The 13,678-nt window shown below is 36.7% G+C and overlaps 2 protein-coding genes across 2 annotated transcripts in view; one reads left to right on the top strand and one right to left on the bottom strand.

Moving 5' to 3' along the window:
- The window catches only part of HJURP (Holliday junction recognition protein), a gene marked incomplete at its 5' end in the record, with an annotated part of 29,174 nt that extends 27,446 nt beyond the window's left edge, over window positions 1-1,728 (top strand). Inside the window, one exon of the mRNA XM_082487857.1 lies at window positions 1,102-1,728. Within this exon, the coding sequence (XP_082343983.1) occupies window positions 1,102-1,228 (127 nt within the window). The 3' untranslated portion in view covers window positions 1,229-1,728. The remainder of the gene's footprint in view (window positions 1-1,101) is intronic.
- A 3,931-nt stretch (window positions 1,729-5,659) lies between these two features.
- TRAT1 (T cell receptor associated transmembrane adaptor 1) lies at window positions 5,660-11,639 on the bottom strand (the record flags this gene model as incomplete). The annotated part of the gene is made up of 5 exons (XM_082498294.1): window positions 11,528-11,639; window positions 9,847-9,883; window positions 8,501-8,562; window positions 7,191-7,249; window positions 5,660-5,926 (listed from the first exon to the last, which is right to left on the bottom strand). The coding sequence occupies exons 1-5, from the start codon at window positions 11,628-11,630 to the stop codon at window positions 5,660-5,662; spliced, it is 528 nt and encodes a 175-aa protein (XP_082354420.1). The 5' UTR covers window positions 11,631-11,639.
- Window positions 11,640-13,678: the final 2,039 nt, after the last annotated feature.

Genomic DNA, 13,678 nt, shown 5'->3' with positions numbered 1-13,678 from the left:
GATGTATAATAATATTGATAAAGACTGTATCTGGATTATTTTTGATATAAGGGAAGATTTAAGGCAAGCTGATGAGTATACAAAGATGTTTTTGTGCTGTTGAGAATTCCCACTTAACTGAGTAAATTTCTACTCAGTTCTTGGATTCCCTCTTTCCTTTTTTTTCCCCCCTCACTTCTTTTTCCTGACTCCACACAAAACAGCCCTCCCTATGAGATTAGTAATTGTTCTGAAGGAAGGAAAAGGTTTTCCTTTCTTTAATGCATGTAAGAAGAGAAGTTTCAGAAAGTAGGAAATCATGATTTTTACGGACTGCTTTCTTGCCAAGCCATCTGGAATAAAATCTTATTTCTTTGTTCCTTAATTAAACAAATGCATGTTTGCTGATTTGTAGCCAAAATGGACAGTCAGCTAGTGAGCTTCCTCAGGCCTGTGGTGTGATATTCTTAGCCTTCTATGGTTCCCAGGAGTGAAGCTCTTTAATGGCTTCAGAACCCTCAGAAGTCTTATGCCTAAGCCACATAGCAAAATGCTGTATGCTGTGACAAAAGGTTGTGGAAAGAAAAGGAATATTGTCCTGCTGTCTGGAACTTGATTGCCTTTATCTAGGAGATTATTTTGAATGAGATATTTCAGAAAAAGAAATGTTCATAACTGATAAATTTTTATTTGGCTCTGAGTGCTGTCCTACAGCTATACCGCTATACTTAATTGTCAGATGTAAACCAAAATAGTTTAAAATAGATATTAAAAAAATTATACCATTTCTTAAGTAATATGCAAGGACATAATTGTGTTCTCAGTTGTATTTTCCATGTTCAGCTATTTGTGACTACATCTCAAAGTTTAATAGCTATTTATATATTTTAGGTTAGTGTAGTAACATTACTGAGACATTAAAATGACATTGGATGAAAAAGTTCCCCTCCAGCTGAAAGCACATAGGGATGCAGACAAGGATTCCTGCTGCTGTTCATAGTCAAGATGTGCAGATATCTTGTTTTGGTGATTTCTTTCAATTTCATTCTGTTCTTCGGAGTTTCAGCAAGCAGAGTATTTTTGTGTAATTTACTTGATCACCTAAACAGTTCTTTTCTGTAGGGTATCCAGAAAACTAAGTTACACTGATGGGAAGGACCAAAATCCTAGCAATCCCTTGGACGACTTCCTGGTCAAAACTCACCAAGAAACATTCATGGACTGCTACAGAGAAAGCATTGATTTATAGTTTTGTTTTGTTTTTCTTTTCTCTTCATAGATAAAATAATAGATCAAGGATCTATTATGTATATGTAATATACACTTAGTCCTGACTTATACTTCCCTGTAGTATAAATCTTCAGGAACTGATTTGTCCCTTCTGACAGGGCACTTTTTACTCCTTTGGCTTCATTGGATATTGCAGGGAATCGGGGTTCCTTTCTATGGTTAAGTTTAAATTATGTTTTTAATAGTGATCTATATTATCTTGTTATCTGCTGATAAGCTTTGATTGTTAACGTATTAATAATAAGATAAGTAACCATCTCTGATTTGGATGATCCAAATGTAGTATTATATGATACGACTTGTAATATGCCTGCAATCTAATTTTAATGTTAAATCTTTTAAGTAGCTCATCAAAGTTGATTGTACAATAAAATGTTATAACTTCTAGTGGATTTGATAGTTACGTTCTGACAAAATTGTATGTTAAACAATATGTATTCTAAATAAAAATCTATTCTGAACAAATACCTGCTTTCAACATTTTATTTCAGGTATGTGAATTCTCAGGAGGAGTTTGTATATGTGCAGCAATTATATGAGAACAATGTGGTAAGATCCCACAGGTTTTCATTGCTGTGTTCTTTCTTGGCAAGGAGATTGTTTTAGGGGTAAGTGTCAGGTCAAGTACACTCTGTTTTCTGGGCATTGCCCCTCTGAGCTCCAGAAAACAGGGGAGGGAGGGAATTCCTTTGGCATTACTTCATTTCTGGGCACACAGGAGTGTTTTATATTACTTTAGCTCTTAAAACCAAGATCTTGTTATCATAAGTTTTGTTCTTGAATGGAACAAGAAGCCAGCTTCGGTGAGGTTTACTCTGCAATAAGGCAAGAACTTCTACAATATACCCACAAGTACATTCTGTCCCTTATCACTTGTATGTTAGGTTTCCTTCAACAGCAGCAACAAAAGATTGTCTTTTTAGAAATGCTTTTGTGGCTCATTTTACTTCCTCTTCCAGACACGGGTGAATTGTAGGGAATATGCTTCATGAACTGTCTTCCCCTTGGATTTATTGAGGTAATTATTTCTCAGTATTTCTTAATACACCAGTACTGAGAGATTACATAACTCCATTAATGTTTAGTGTTCTAAAGTAACTTAGAGGCAAACTGGAATTGGGTTTTTGCCATGTTCTGACTCTAGATATGACTTCTACACAGCAGCCTGAATGCAGGCTTACCCAGGTAGGAAGATAAGTTTATTTAAACAACATAGCGATTGTTCATTGTCTCCATGAAAACTCAAAATAATTTTAACAGGTAGTTCTTGAAAAAACTTGAGGTGTTGGAAGATAAGCTCATCCCAGTGCCACCTCTTTGATGCTAGCAGTAGGAAAAAATGGGAGAAAGTTCCACAATTATTTTTAGAGTTTGATCCTCCAACATCTACTTGAGTCAGCAGACTCTTCAGTATAACATAACCAAAAGTCTGTATTGTTTTTCCTAAAAGTACCGTTTAAACAGATGCATCTGCAGTGACTGTCAGATGCTATAATGACTACTGGAGTATACCTGTCCTAGACTTATAAAGATTTCATGGTGCTACTTGATGTCTCTTCTGTTTTGAGCTCCGTTCTTCTTCCCTTCCAAACAGTTTTACTTCTTCCACCGTATTTCTTATATTGTTAACTCTTTCTTCACTGTTCCATTGAACTGTTAGTTGAATGCTAAGCTTACTGTTAATAAAAACCACTTCATGCTACTTCCCTCGGCTTCAAATTTTTTGTAAAGAACACTGGAAAAACAGGCTACACTACTGAGTTAGTATAAACCTTGACCTAGCATGTCCTTTTCTTATTTTGTTGTAGTTAGTTGAAACTTTTTGTATACATAAAGAATTTAATTAATATATGATAGTTTATGTAGGTCTTTCTCCAATGGCTTGAAGATGGAGCAATATTGAACAAGCTCTTTCATGTAAGAATTCAGTAGTCATTTAAAAACTATCCCCAGAAGTCATTCAGTTGCGTATTTAAGCAGACAAGAGGGTAAAGAGCTGGAGAAATAAAGCTAAATGTAGACCATGGCAGCATTAGAAGTGCCTTGGAAACAGTTGATAGGCTGAAAGATGATCCTGAAGCAGAGTCTGTGAGAGCAGCAGTAAATAATTTAATGGAAGCAGTGATTAAATGTGGAAAGGAAGTATATATTGAAGGAAAATATTTCCAAAAGTGCACTGCTTTTTTAGCAAGCTATGTTGCAAGGGAAAGCAGCTGCTGAAAATTGGTTTAAATAAAGAGTTGGACTAAACAATGAAAACTAAGAATACAGAAGAAACTAGATGTACCTAAATCCCAGGAAGTGGACTTACTGTTAAATGTACACTCAATGAGAGAACTGTGTACTTCATTTCCATTAAATTTAATCATCGGGCTGAAATGACAAGTTGAATTTAGGTAACTTATCAAAGTTTTTTGACTTTGGAATTTTTAGACTGAAGGCATAATCAATGCAAATGCTGTGAGAAATTGGGAAATGGCAACTCTTGTACAAAATGTACACAAATTGTATTAAAAGAAAATACAGCATCCCTTGTTTCATGTGTATATTGAAAAATAGTGACAAACAGTCTCTTGGGCTTGTGCTTATTTGCTTGAGAGATCATTTAAGAAAGCTTTTTCTTTTAATCATCTCAGAGGGCTGAGTATTGCACCCTATTAGGGCCAGCTAAATTGAAATATTTTATATAAATATTTTACATATTAGTCCTATTGGAACAATTTTGATATGTGAGTCTAAGCAAGAGTATGTTGATATGTATTTTATTACTTATTTTGTTCCTACTATGGAACAAAGTATAATGCCTTCCAATCTAATCAAATCAAGTTGGTAGTTCATGTGCTGATATCTTGGTGTTTAGCTTTGGATCCTTGGCTTTGGATTTGCCTTCCTTCTTTCACCCCTTAGGATCTTAGTCAGGGTTGTTGTTAATTATGGCTCTCCAAGTGTGTTTTATCGATTCTTCAGCAGTATTTATTTTTGTTTATCCAATGGGAGTTGGTCTAAGACGATTATAACACAGTCATTTTAATTCAAGTCTGCTTTGTTTCTGCAGTGTAACAGCCAAACATATATTGACTTGATTTCTGCATACAAAAGCAGGTGCTAGCACAAGACAGGCAGTGACACTGGGCAGCTTTGGCTGCAGGGGATGGCCCCTTCCTTTTGGTCTAGCATAGAAGTTAAGGCATATTAAAGAGGCTCGTTAACTATGAGCTAAACTAAAGATGAACCATGCTCTCAACTGTTTATTTTACATTGATTTCCACCCCACCAACCCTTCATAAATTTGTCCCATCTCTGGACATGTCCATCCACTTCTGCTTTTAGAAGAGGTGTTGGCTTTGTACTATGGGTGTTTTGGTTTTTGTAACTGCTTTCAGGGCTGTCTCCTTCAGGACCTGGAACACTTGCAGGGCTCTGTATGTGCTTGAGAGTTTCAAGTTCCTTGACACGGCTCTGTGTGGATTTTAAAAGCTTACCATCAGATGAGTTTAAAGTCTTAAGATGAATACACCCACAGTATGTGAATTATTTGGGGAAATAAAAAGCTCTTTCTACTTTTATAAAATAGTTAGTAACAATGGCAATGTAAAACCCAATTGGAAATTAAACATCGCATAGAATATTAGAAGGAAAAAGTCCTCCCTAGGAGATTTATTGTTACAGATCATTTGCCAGTATCTTTGTGGACTCTTGAATACAGCTGGATACAATGTTATGTTAGTAGAGGACTCGAGATTCAAGATGTATTTGGGTATTGCTCACAGAAGGAAACTAAAGATATATAAGGATATTGTTAAATCTTGTGAGATGTACAATTGCTACTTTAAACAAGCTGTTGAATTATTCTCCAATTAGCTTTAGATATATTGTGTTATTACCATAGACCAGGCACAGTGGGAAAGTACAGAATGTTGGACAGCAGATCGGTTTTTAATTGGGAAAACAACTAAATCATTAAGTGTGCAAGTATGAAACAAAATTTTCTTCCAAAAGTATTGTTAAAACCTATATAGAAGAATAGTTATACTCTGCTAGAGCGCTACAGACAACAAAAGTGGGTCTTTTGGGACTATTTGAAAGTTGATGGGTGTTTTAAACAAAGGATTAATTTTTACTGGAATCAATACGATATGACCAGCTTCTACAACTCCCTTTCCAAATGTCTTCAGGAGGGCAGGTCCTTCAAAGTGGCAGTCTGGATCTTATTTCTTGCTTATTCCATAAATGTGCTTGGAAGACACTTTGTAACACGTAACTTACTGATTTTATACCATTGTTTGGTATGTCAGTTTGCCAGGATATTGTCTCTTAATTATTCACTGTTCCTCCTGAATGAACAAGCAGATCTCGCTTTATGATTATGCATTTGGTTTGGGAAGCCACTTCAAATCCTCTCTCCTTTTGTAGTATGAATAAAACCCATTAATCTGATGGGATCATCATGAATGGCTTCTATGTTTGCTGTGTTTTCAGCAGCCAGCTGCTCACTATTGAGGTAAATGCTAACTTTGGAAGCCATCACGGTGGGGTTAGATGATCTTTCTTCATCATTCTCCTCTAATGAAGGGTCTGCCTTTCTCCTTGGTTTTCTGCGTTTTCCCTTGATGCTGTGATCAAGTGAGGCATAACACATCTGATTGGCAGACTCCACCTAGAAAGAAATTCACTGTATATTTAACATTCAGTCGTTATGCTTGCTTTAAAATTATGGCTAAGATTTTGGGTATGTCTACACTGTAATCATAATAGTGGCTGAAGTTTACCCAAACTACCTGTAAATGAACTCATTAAAAGTTCAAGTGATTAAGCTGTGTCACCATAGAAAACAGACCAACATAACCTGATGGTAAATGATTCATGTTCTTAGGATAATGGCAGTAAGGAAAAATTAATCAAGGTGTTATTAGAAAGATTCTGTATGGGAACGAGGATAGCTTATATAATCAGTCCAAGTTCTCTGGGATGCAAGACATTGTTTGATCTGTTTTTTCTTCCAGTTTTGGTTTTTGGTTTTGGGGTTTTTTGGTTTTTTTTTTGGTTTTTTTTTTTTTTTTTAATTAGAATCCGGTTATTAGCAACAAGTTTTTTCACAGGCTTTGTGCAGAAAACCAAAGATGGGTGATTCTTGTCTGTATATATAATCTAATTACCTGTGCAAAATGTATGCTTTGTATGTCTTTCCCCTGCCTTTCTCTGTGTTTTTGAAGCCAAATTGTCAAGCACTTTTGACATTGGAATTTTCATAGATTATTCTGTTTACGTCAGGTTAATGAAAACAAACGTCTAGATTTTAAAAAGGGATATTTCTACCCCCTGGAAATATCCTGAGAGAGGCCGCAAATCAGTCCTTATGAAATACCTGGAAATCAACTCAGGAAATTGATGCCAGGAATGCTTCAATTACAGACAAATTTCAGTTGAAGCTTGCGTGCTTTTAGGCATCCAAGTATCTCAACAAAATACATATCAATAGAAAAACAGTTGTCTTTGATTTGTTAAGGCATATAGATTTTGTGCTGGGCAGTAGATAGCCAGTCAAACTTATGACTATCATGTGATACAGCTTGCGTTTTCACTTGGTTGATGTCCAAAATAAATAAAATTAATTCTTTACATAAGCCATGGAGGTAGATGCAGGCTTAATTGGGCCTGACCTGCATGTCAGTGACCTGAGCTTTATCATGCCATATGGATGGAAATGAGCTGTCTTTCATGCTCCTGCTTACTCATCAATGACCCAGATTGAACAAAGGGTCAAGTCTGTGCTTAAATTCCCTGACGAACTGAGACACTAACAAGTAGTAGTTGATGAGCAGTGTGCAGATTTTTGTTATATATTGTCATGGGATAAACATAAGAACTCTGAGACAGACCACATTATCCTCATTTGGAAATCCAGAATTAAAATTAAATACCTGTAGTTGGTTAACTGGCCTTTGAGGCTGGGACTTCATCTGCTCATAACAACATTCCTCTGTAATTTAGCGAAGTAGAAAAATGTTTTAGTTAAGACACACTACTGAGTCTTAAAAGACCGGATCAGCAGATCCTCTCCGTTACAGAAGTAACTCCCCCCAGTTTACTTTGGTAGAAGTTTGTTTTGTTTTGAAATCAGACACAGATCTCTTCCTCTATTTATAGAGGGACAAATAGCTAAGAAATTCAGACATACATACTGTGAAAATGAAAATAATTTTCTGTTAGATGGGAAGCTTCCCATTATTGTTTAAGTGGGCATCATTTTAGACTGCTAGGAGGACATCTTGCAATTAGAGGGTAACCACATACTGATGTATTTTTCAGCATAGACAGCCTTTTCTTTGGCTGAGAAAGAGTCTGTGAGTTGCAGCAGCTGGTGATTAAATTCTATTCCTGACTCTGCTTTCAGTTTTCTGTAAATTTGGTGCAAGTTATTCTCTCATGCCATATCTCATTTTAACCGTCAGTAAAACAGATTACAGTTTTCAGGCTTTTGTAGTGTCAATGTATTTCAGTGGTTGGCTTAGCTTTATTTATGCAAGCCCTGCATGAAAAAATTGGGGGTCTTTTTTCCCTGCAGTTCAAGTATTTTAGTTCAGTTTTGCTTAACCCCAAACAAGGCTAGCAAAAAGTTGTGTTTGTGTGTCTTAAATACCGCTTTATCAGCTTCGAGACACCTACCATCAGCATATCTAGCTCTAGCTGCAGTGATACAATGTTACTGGCTTTAATGTGGTACCTCTCTGCCCAGGATTATTAACTTCAGCCCAGTAAAGCAGAGAAAAGCTATGTCTGCCCACCATTCAGCCGCTGGGTTTGTTTCAGCATATTTGTCAACGTCGCTGATGATCTGTGGATAGTGACAGCAGAAAGCTGGTATGTGATTGTTTCTTCCAGCTTCTGTGGGAGTGTTGAGTTTGGGCAGTGAATGATATGTGTCTTAGATTGCTTTAACATGCACGGATCAAGCTGTTACTGCAATTGGTGGAGCTTTACATGTAGAAAAGCTGTTAGTTTTGAGATATTTGGCTGAACTATATTTGGACTGTAAAAAGTCTAATTCAGTATGTGATCTGGTCTTAGAAATAGTAGTGCAGTAGGATAGTAGGTGTTAATACAGCCATTGAAAAACGGTAAATTCTCGAGTTTGCTATTTGAAAAACACAGAAACTGTTGGTCAGTCAGCTTTTAACCATACATTTATTATAGCCTCTGAACAGAGACGTGTTCTTAAAGTGAAGCTTACCTAAAACATCTTGATTGAGATTGCCATAAACTGGATCCTCTTCTGTGTAATAGTCATCATAGCTAGAAGGGGAGTGGAAAAATACCTTTAATTCACTGAATATGCTTTATTTAGGACCCCACTGTATGGGGGGGGGGGGGGGGGGGGGGGGAATACCAGTTTTGCAGAAGGGGAAGAAATGGCAATTCTGGAGAGAGATTTGTTATCTAGCCAAGAACTGAACTCTTTTTTTTTCTTGTAACTCAGTTAAGACAAAGCTAATCTCAAGACTACTAAGCTACTGTTTGATGTAGTTCTAGAAATATTAATGAACACTGAAAGGAACCCAGCTCATGTCCTCTGAGACCACTTTGCAATACAAACTAAAGCACTAAATGGGTCTTTTGGGGAGGTGTTCTTAAAAAGTCCACCCTTGATTCAATTAAAATACTTACATTGACACAACTAGAGAAGAAACAAAGTTCAGCTTTGGATATTTAGTGGTATTCTGTGTTTCATTATCTGGTGTTGCTTGAAAATGTTTTTAACATGTTTGTAAAAATGGGACTTGTTAGTGGGAAGCACCGTGTAACCTTGTTCCTGTTGCATCCCTATACTGTGCCTTATCAAGGGAATGAAGTGATGCAATCTAACACCACTTTTAGAGAGGTATTTTTCAGCCAAACAGGCGGTAATAGACAAACAGACTTCCCAGGTTCAAATAAATTTGTAATTGAGAATTGGTTTTGGGGAACAGGTGAAGGCTTTTATGTTTTTCTGTCAAGAGCCTTTTATATTTGGGTTGAGATGAGGCTCTTTCCATCTCTGTTGTCTAAAGTTTTGATGTTTTTTTTTAATATGGAATAAAAGAAACAGACTTGTAACAGATCATGAGGTATCCAGCAGCTGTAAACAGACTCCATTTTATTGCTTTTGAATATCGTGTAAAAGAGGTCTATGAAATGTAAATACATATAAATTATTGCTCCACAAGTATTAAATACCAGACTATAATTTACCATTGTTTTCTGAGAGTTCTTTTTCATTATTATACTATATTGAGTTTGATAGTAAATAGTGCTTTAGCTCAATATCTTGCACTTCTTTCAGTATATAAGATTAACATATTAGCATGCAATTATTTCATTGTTGATAAAAGGATTGGAGTACGTCTCTCCCACATGAATTTTTTTTTTTCTTGTTTTCTTTGGAAAACTTTTTTTCCACAACCATCCTGCTCTCCGACATTTCCAGGCAGGCTGCATGAGATATTGGATTTTCCTCTATGCCATCCCTCCAAAGCCATCTGTCATTATTTATTGGCTTATTTCACCCCTGCCAGAAAGAAACTTTTTTATCCAACTTACCTTGGACTGTTGTCTTCATAGTCTTTATATGTTTTAGCTGGAAAAATTGTTAAAAAAATGAAGTTAAGAGAAAATGAAACGTGCTATTTTAGAGTACTTCAGATGATTGTCTTAACTGACATGCTTTTGATTTCACTGTAGAGAGTAAAATCGAAAGCTCTTAGCTCTCAGGACCTTCAGCTGTCCTCCTACTTTTCTCAAATACTTTTGACTAATACAAGAAATGTTTGTTTTATAACTTTGTGCTGTGGCTACACAGTCTGTGTTAGTTTACAAGGCTCCAAACATCTATTGTAACACATGCGATTAATTCCTTGTTTCCTCCTTCTGCTTCTACCTCATTTTTTTCTCTGCCTAGAGAGGTGCATCATGTGTTTATATTTCAGGGTGAGAGATTCATTTACTTCACTAGTTCTGTTGCTTGTATCTCTGAAAGAGAGATATCCTGTGATCCACACAGATGAAGAAACTGAACCAGAGAGGCAGCGACTATGAAGAGATTTATTGCTAGATCTTGATTATTAACTCTACAATGCCTGACTTTCTATTCTCTGCTCCAGAATTTGCTATGGTAAGCTCTGATTCCATACGCAATGCAGCATCAGCCAGTCTGACCAAAACCTTGCTCAAGGTTAGTTTTGTAAACAACTCTGACTTTTCATCATAGAAATATCAGCCTAGTAGCGCTAAAAGACAAAATAATCCAAAAAGGAACACACACTCCCATCCCACAACACTTCAGCAGCTCTTTTAATAAATATCCTGTAGTCATACTGATTTTCTTATACTTGGTGAGTTCCGTTTATAAGCATGGGCCTTCTGTTTATGTACATCGTATATGTGTGTGTGTTTAACGTGGTTGAATCTACCAGTATTTGCCTGCCCATCTGTACACGTATAGCACAGGTGAAGTTTTCCCTGTGAAAAGGCAGATTTTCCCTGAATGGGAGTGCTGACGATTGTACAACTTAATAACTATAGAATGGTATGCGTAGAGAAGTTGTGCTGGCATAATCAATTCTTTTTAAAAAGTGATAGTTAATTTTCACCAAACCCAGAGTTTGACTGTAGTCACACTCTAACATAAATTAAACAAATTAGTTCCTTATTGTGAGTGAAACATTGGTTTAAGAGCTACATTAGGATCCCGTGATGAAAATCAATTAGAAATTTTTTTCAAAATAAACTGATTAAGCATAAAATGTGTATGAAATCTGAAATTCAAGTAAGCAATCAGGAATTTGGGGAGGAAATTTTCTCAAATATATGTTGTATTAGTGCAGCTACTTGAAATATTTTTGAAATTAAATACAAATAATAACTAGTTAAATGAAAAATACACGTCAAAAAGGGAAATTGCAGATGTTTAAAATATCTTTAAAAATAAAAATTAGCTAGAATTAAATTCTTCACTATGTATGTGTTCTATTGTTTTATCTTCAGGGAATGGATTTGGGTCGCTGATTTTAGCAGCAGATATCAATCATTCTGCAGTCATACCTGACTCTTCTAAAAATTTTTAAGTTACATCTTTTCTACTAGAATCATTCTTTCGAAAGCATAACTTTAAGATTCAAAAGAATTAATTTGTTGGCTTGAAATCTCCCAGCAGCGATGACTTTCTCTACAGACAGTTTAAACACTCAAACTCCATTCCTTACCGAAAGACAACATTACTTACCTCGCTTCTTTTTCATATAGTGTGAAATGTTCAGTGTCAACGAAACAACCAGAGCCAAACTCAGAAAGGCCAAAACTCCCCAGACAGAAATATGGCAGTTCATTTCTGTAACTGAAAGAAAATAATTTTATAGTTTGTGTTGTCTAACAGTTTTACTCTACTCCTTGTGGTTGGTTGATTTTTGCTTTCTTCAAAGCAACATCAATAAACTGTTAGCAGAACTATTGTGTCATAGGAATTCAGCCAAAGATTGGGCTATTGTTTGGCCTGTAAGATGCAGTAAAAATCAGAAATTGCTACAGAAAAAAGTCATTTTAGCGAGTAGCTTTGAAACTATTTTTGTAATTGTCTTTGACTTACTATTTGCAGTAATTTTTTGGCTAAATTCTAGAGCTCGTGAATGTAGTTCTGAAGATGAATTCAGTCAAAACAACTTACTTCAGTAGAAACATCCATCAGGTTATAACAATCCCTGCAACAAATTTCAAAGGTTGGTTATGCTTTTTCTTGCCTCTCCCGTTAAAACCACTTACTTTACTCGTATCCTCACTCTCCTTCCTGAGAAAGTAGAGGATGTAGTGGCAAAGGATGAACAGTAGCTGGGAACCAGTCAATGCCGCAGAAGTACTGCAGAGAAAAACCCAAACAGCGCCTGAAGAATCAGTTGCTACTAAGTGGGCAACTTAATTGAACAAAGCCTCCCTTTGCACTGAACTTGTCTCTCCTTGGACTCTGAAGCACAGGAAGGAACTGACACACACCACATGTATTTTGTCATTTAATGAATTCTTCGATTAACCTAGCTCGTACAAATTTTCCATCGCAAACCGTGCGGAAGAAAATAGCCTGCCATAGTCTAATGGCCAAAATGCTCAGCTTTGCTGCAAATGGCCTGTGACACCCTTCCTTGACGGAGGAAATGCTAAGTCAAACACATGAGTGAATGGAGCTTGAATCTAGATTTGTCACTTTCCCCAGAGGCATGTTTCATGTTCTTCTAGGTTTGGAGTGTTTGAAATAAAGCCTCATGCAAAAGCCTCATGAACTCCGCTAATACAGCACAAAAAAGTCTATCCGGAGCAGAGCAGTCCAGGGGAGAGAGATTCGAGCAGGTCTGTAATGCTCTTGTTTGGTTTTGATGTAGCTGGATTCCTTCAGGAGGCTGCCATCCTGTTTGCTTCTTAGAGGAAAGCTGAGGTAAAGGAGCACAGGAATATACATTCCCATGTCGCTGGCTGGGGCTGGTGGGCAGCAATGCATTTGCTCCTGCTGAGAAGACAGACGTTTGTTCCTTGGCTGACCGGCTCCAGCTCACCTTAGGAACTGCTCCTCACAGGTTTTGTTCCCTAATTATGCTGGTGTTGCAAAAGCTCTTTTAGTTTCTTTTTATTCCAAGCCACAGATCTTTTTGTGATGATGAAACAAGATAATCCTTGGTAGTAAAAAATCACAAATCACACGGGCTTCTGTGATGCAGGTTTCCTTCCTGATCAGAACTCTCTTTTAAAAGGAACAAAACAGCACAAATGAGCTGTAACTTTCTGACAGACTTGTTTCTGCACATAGTACTTCCGGGGGCCATTTATCTTTCCTTTGAAACAGAACATCCAGTTTCTATTCCTTTCCTTTCTCCTACCTGAGTTCTCCCGAAGGTGTTTGAGGGTTCTCCATCACTGCAATTCTACTTTTCAGATTGAGAGGCATATTTTTGCAATGAGATACAGACATTCATGAGGAGAGACAACACCCCGGTGAAGCAGCTACATATTATTCCAATTTTTTGGAGTACGAATTAAAAGAAAGGGAGATACCATCTTGAGAAGATGCTACTGGGCCACATCAAGAACCACCAGTGTTTGGAACCTGGTTACTCTACAATTAGTTACTCAACATTTGCATCCTATGCAACCTGTCCAATACTACAAGAAGTCTATGTCAAAGTCAAGAACTTTTAAGTCTCAATGTATTGCCTAAATAATGAGTCATTCTTCCTTCTTCTCCTGTCTTTTTGTCTTTTCTGAAGTGATTCCTTCTCATTTTTCTTATATTCATCTCATATTTATTTTCCTGCAACTTTTTTTTTTCAGGGAGCAAATGCAGTGTTGTGGCTTAAAAGAAAGGAAGCACACAACTGTGATAGAAACTACAGCC

This window comes from Vanellus vanellus, assembly GCF_965231255.1.
Source record: "Vanellus vanellus genome assembly, chromosome: 1".
NCBI classification, from domain to species: Eukaryota; Metazoa; Chordata; class Aves; order Charadriiformes; family Charadriidae; genus Vanellus; species Vanellus vanellus.
The sequence above is the reverse complement of the archived record's forward strand: the minus strand, read 5'-3'. Positions and strand labels throughout refer to the sequence as shown.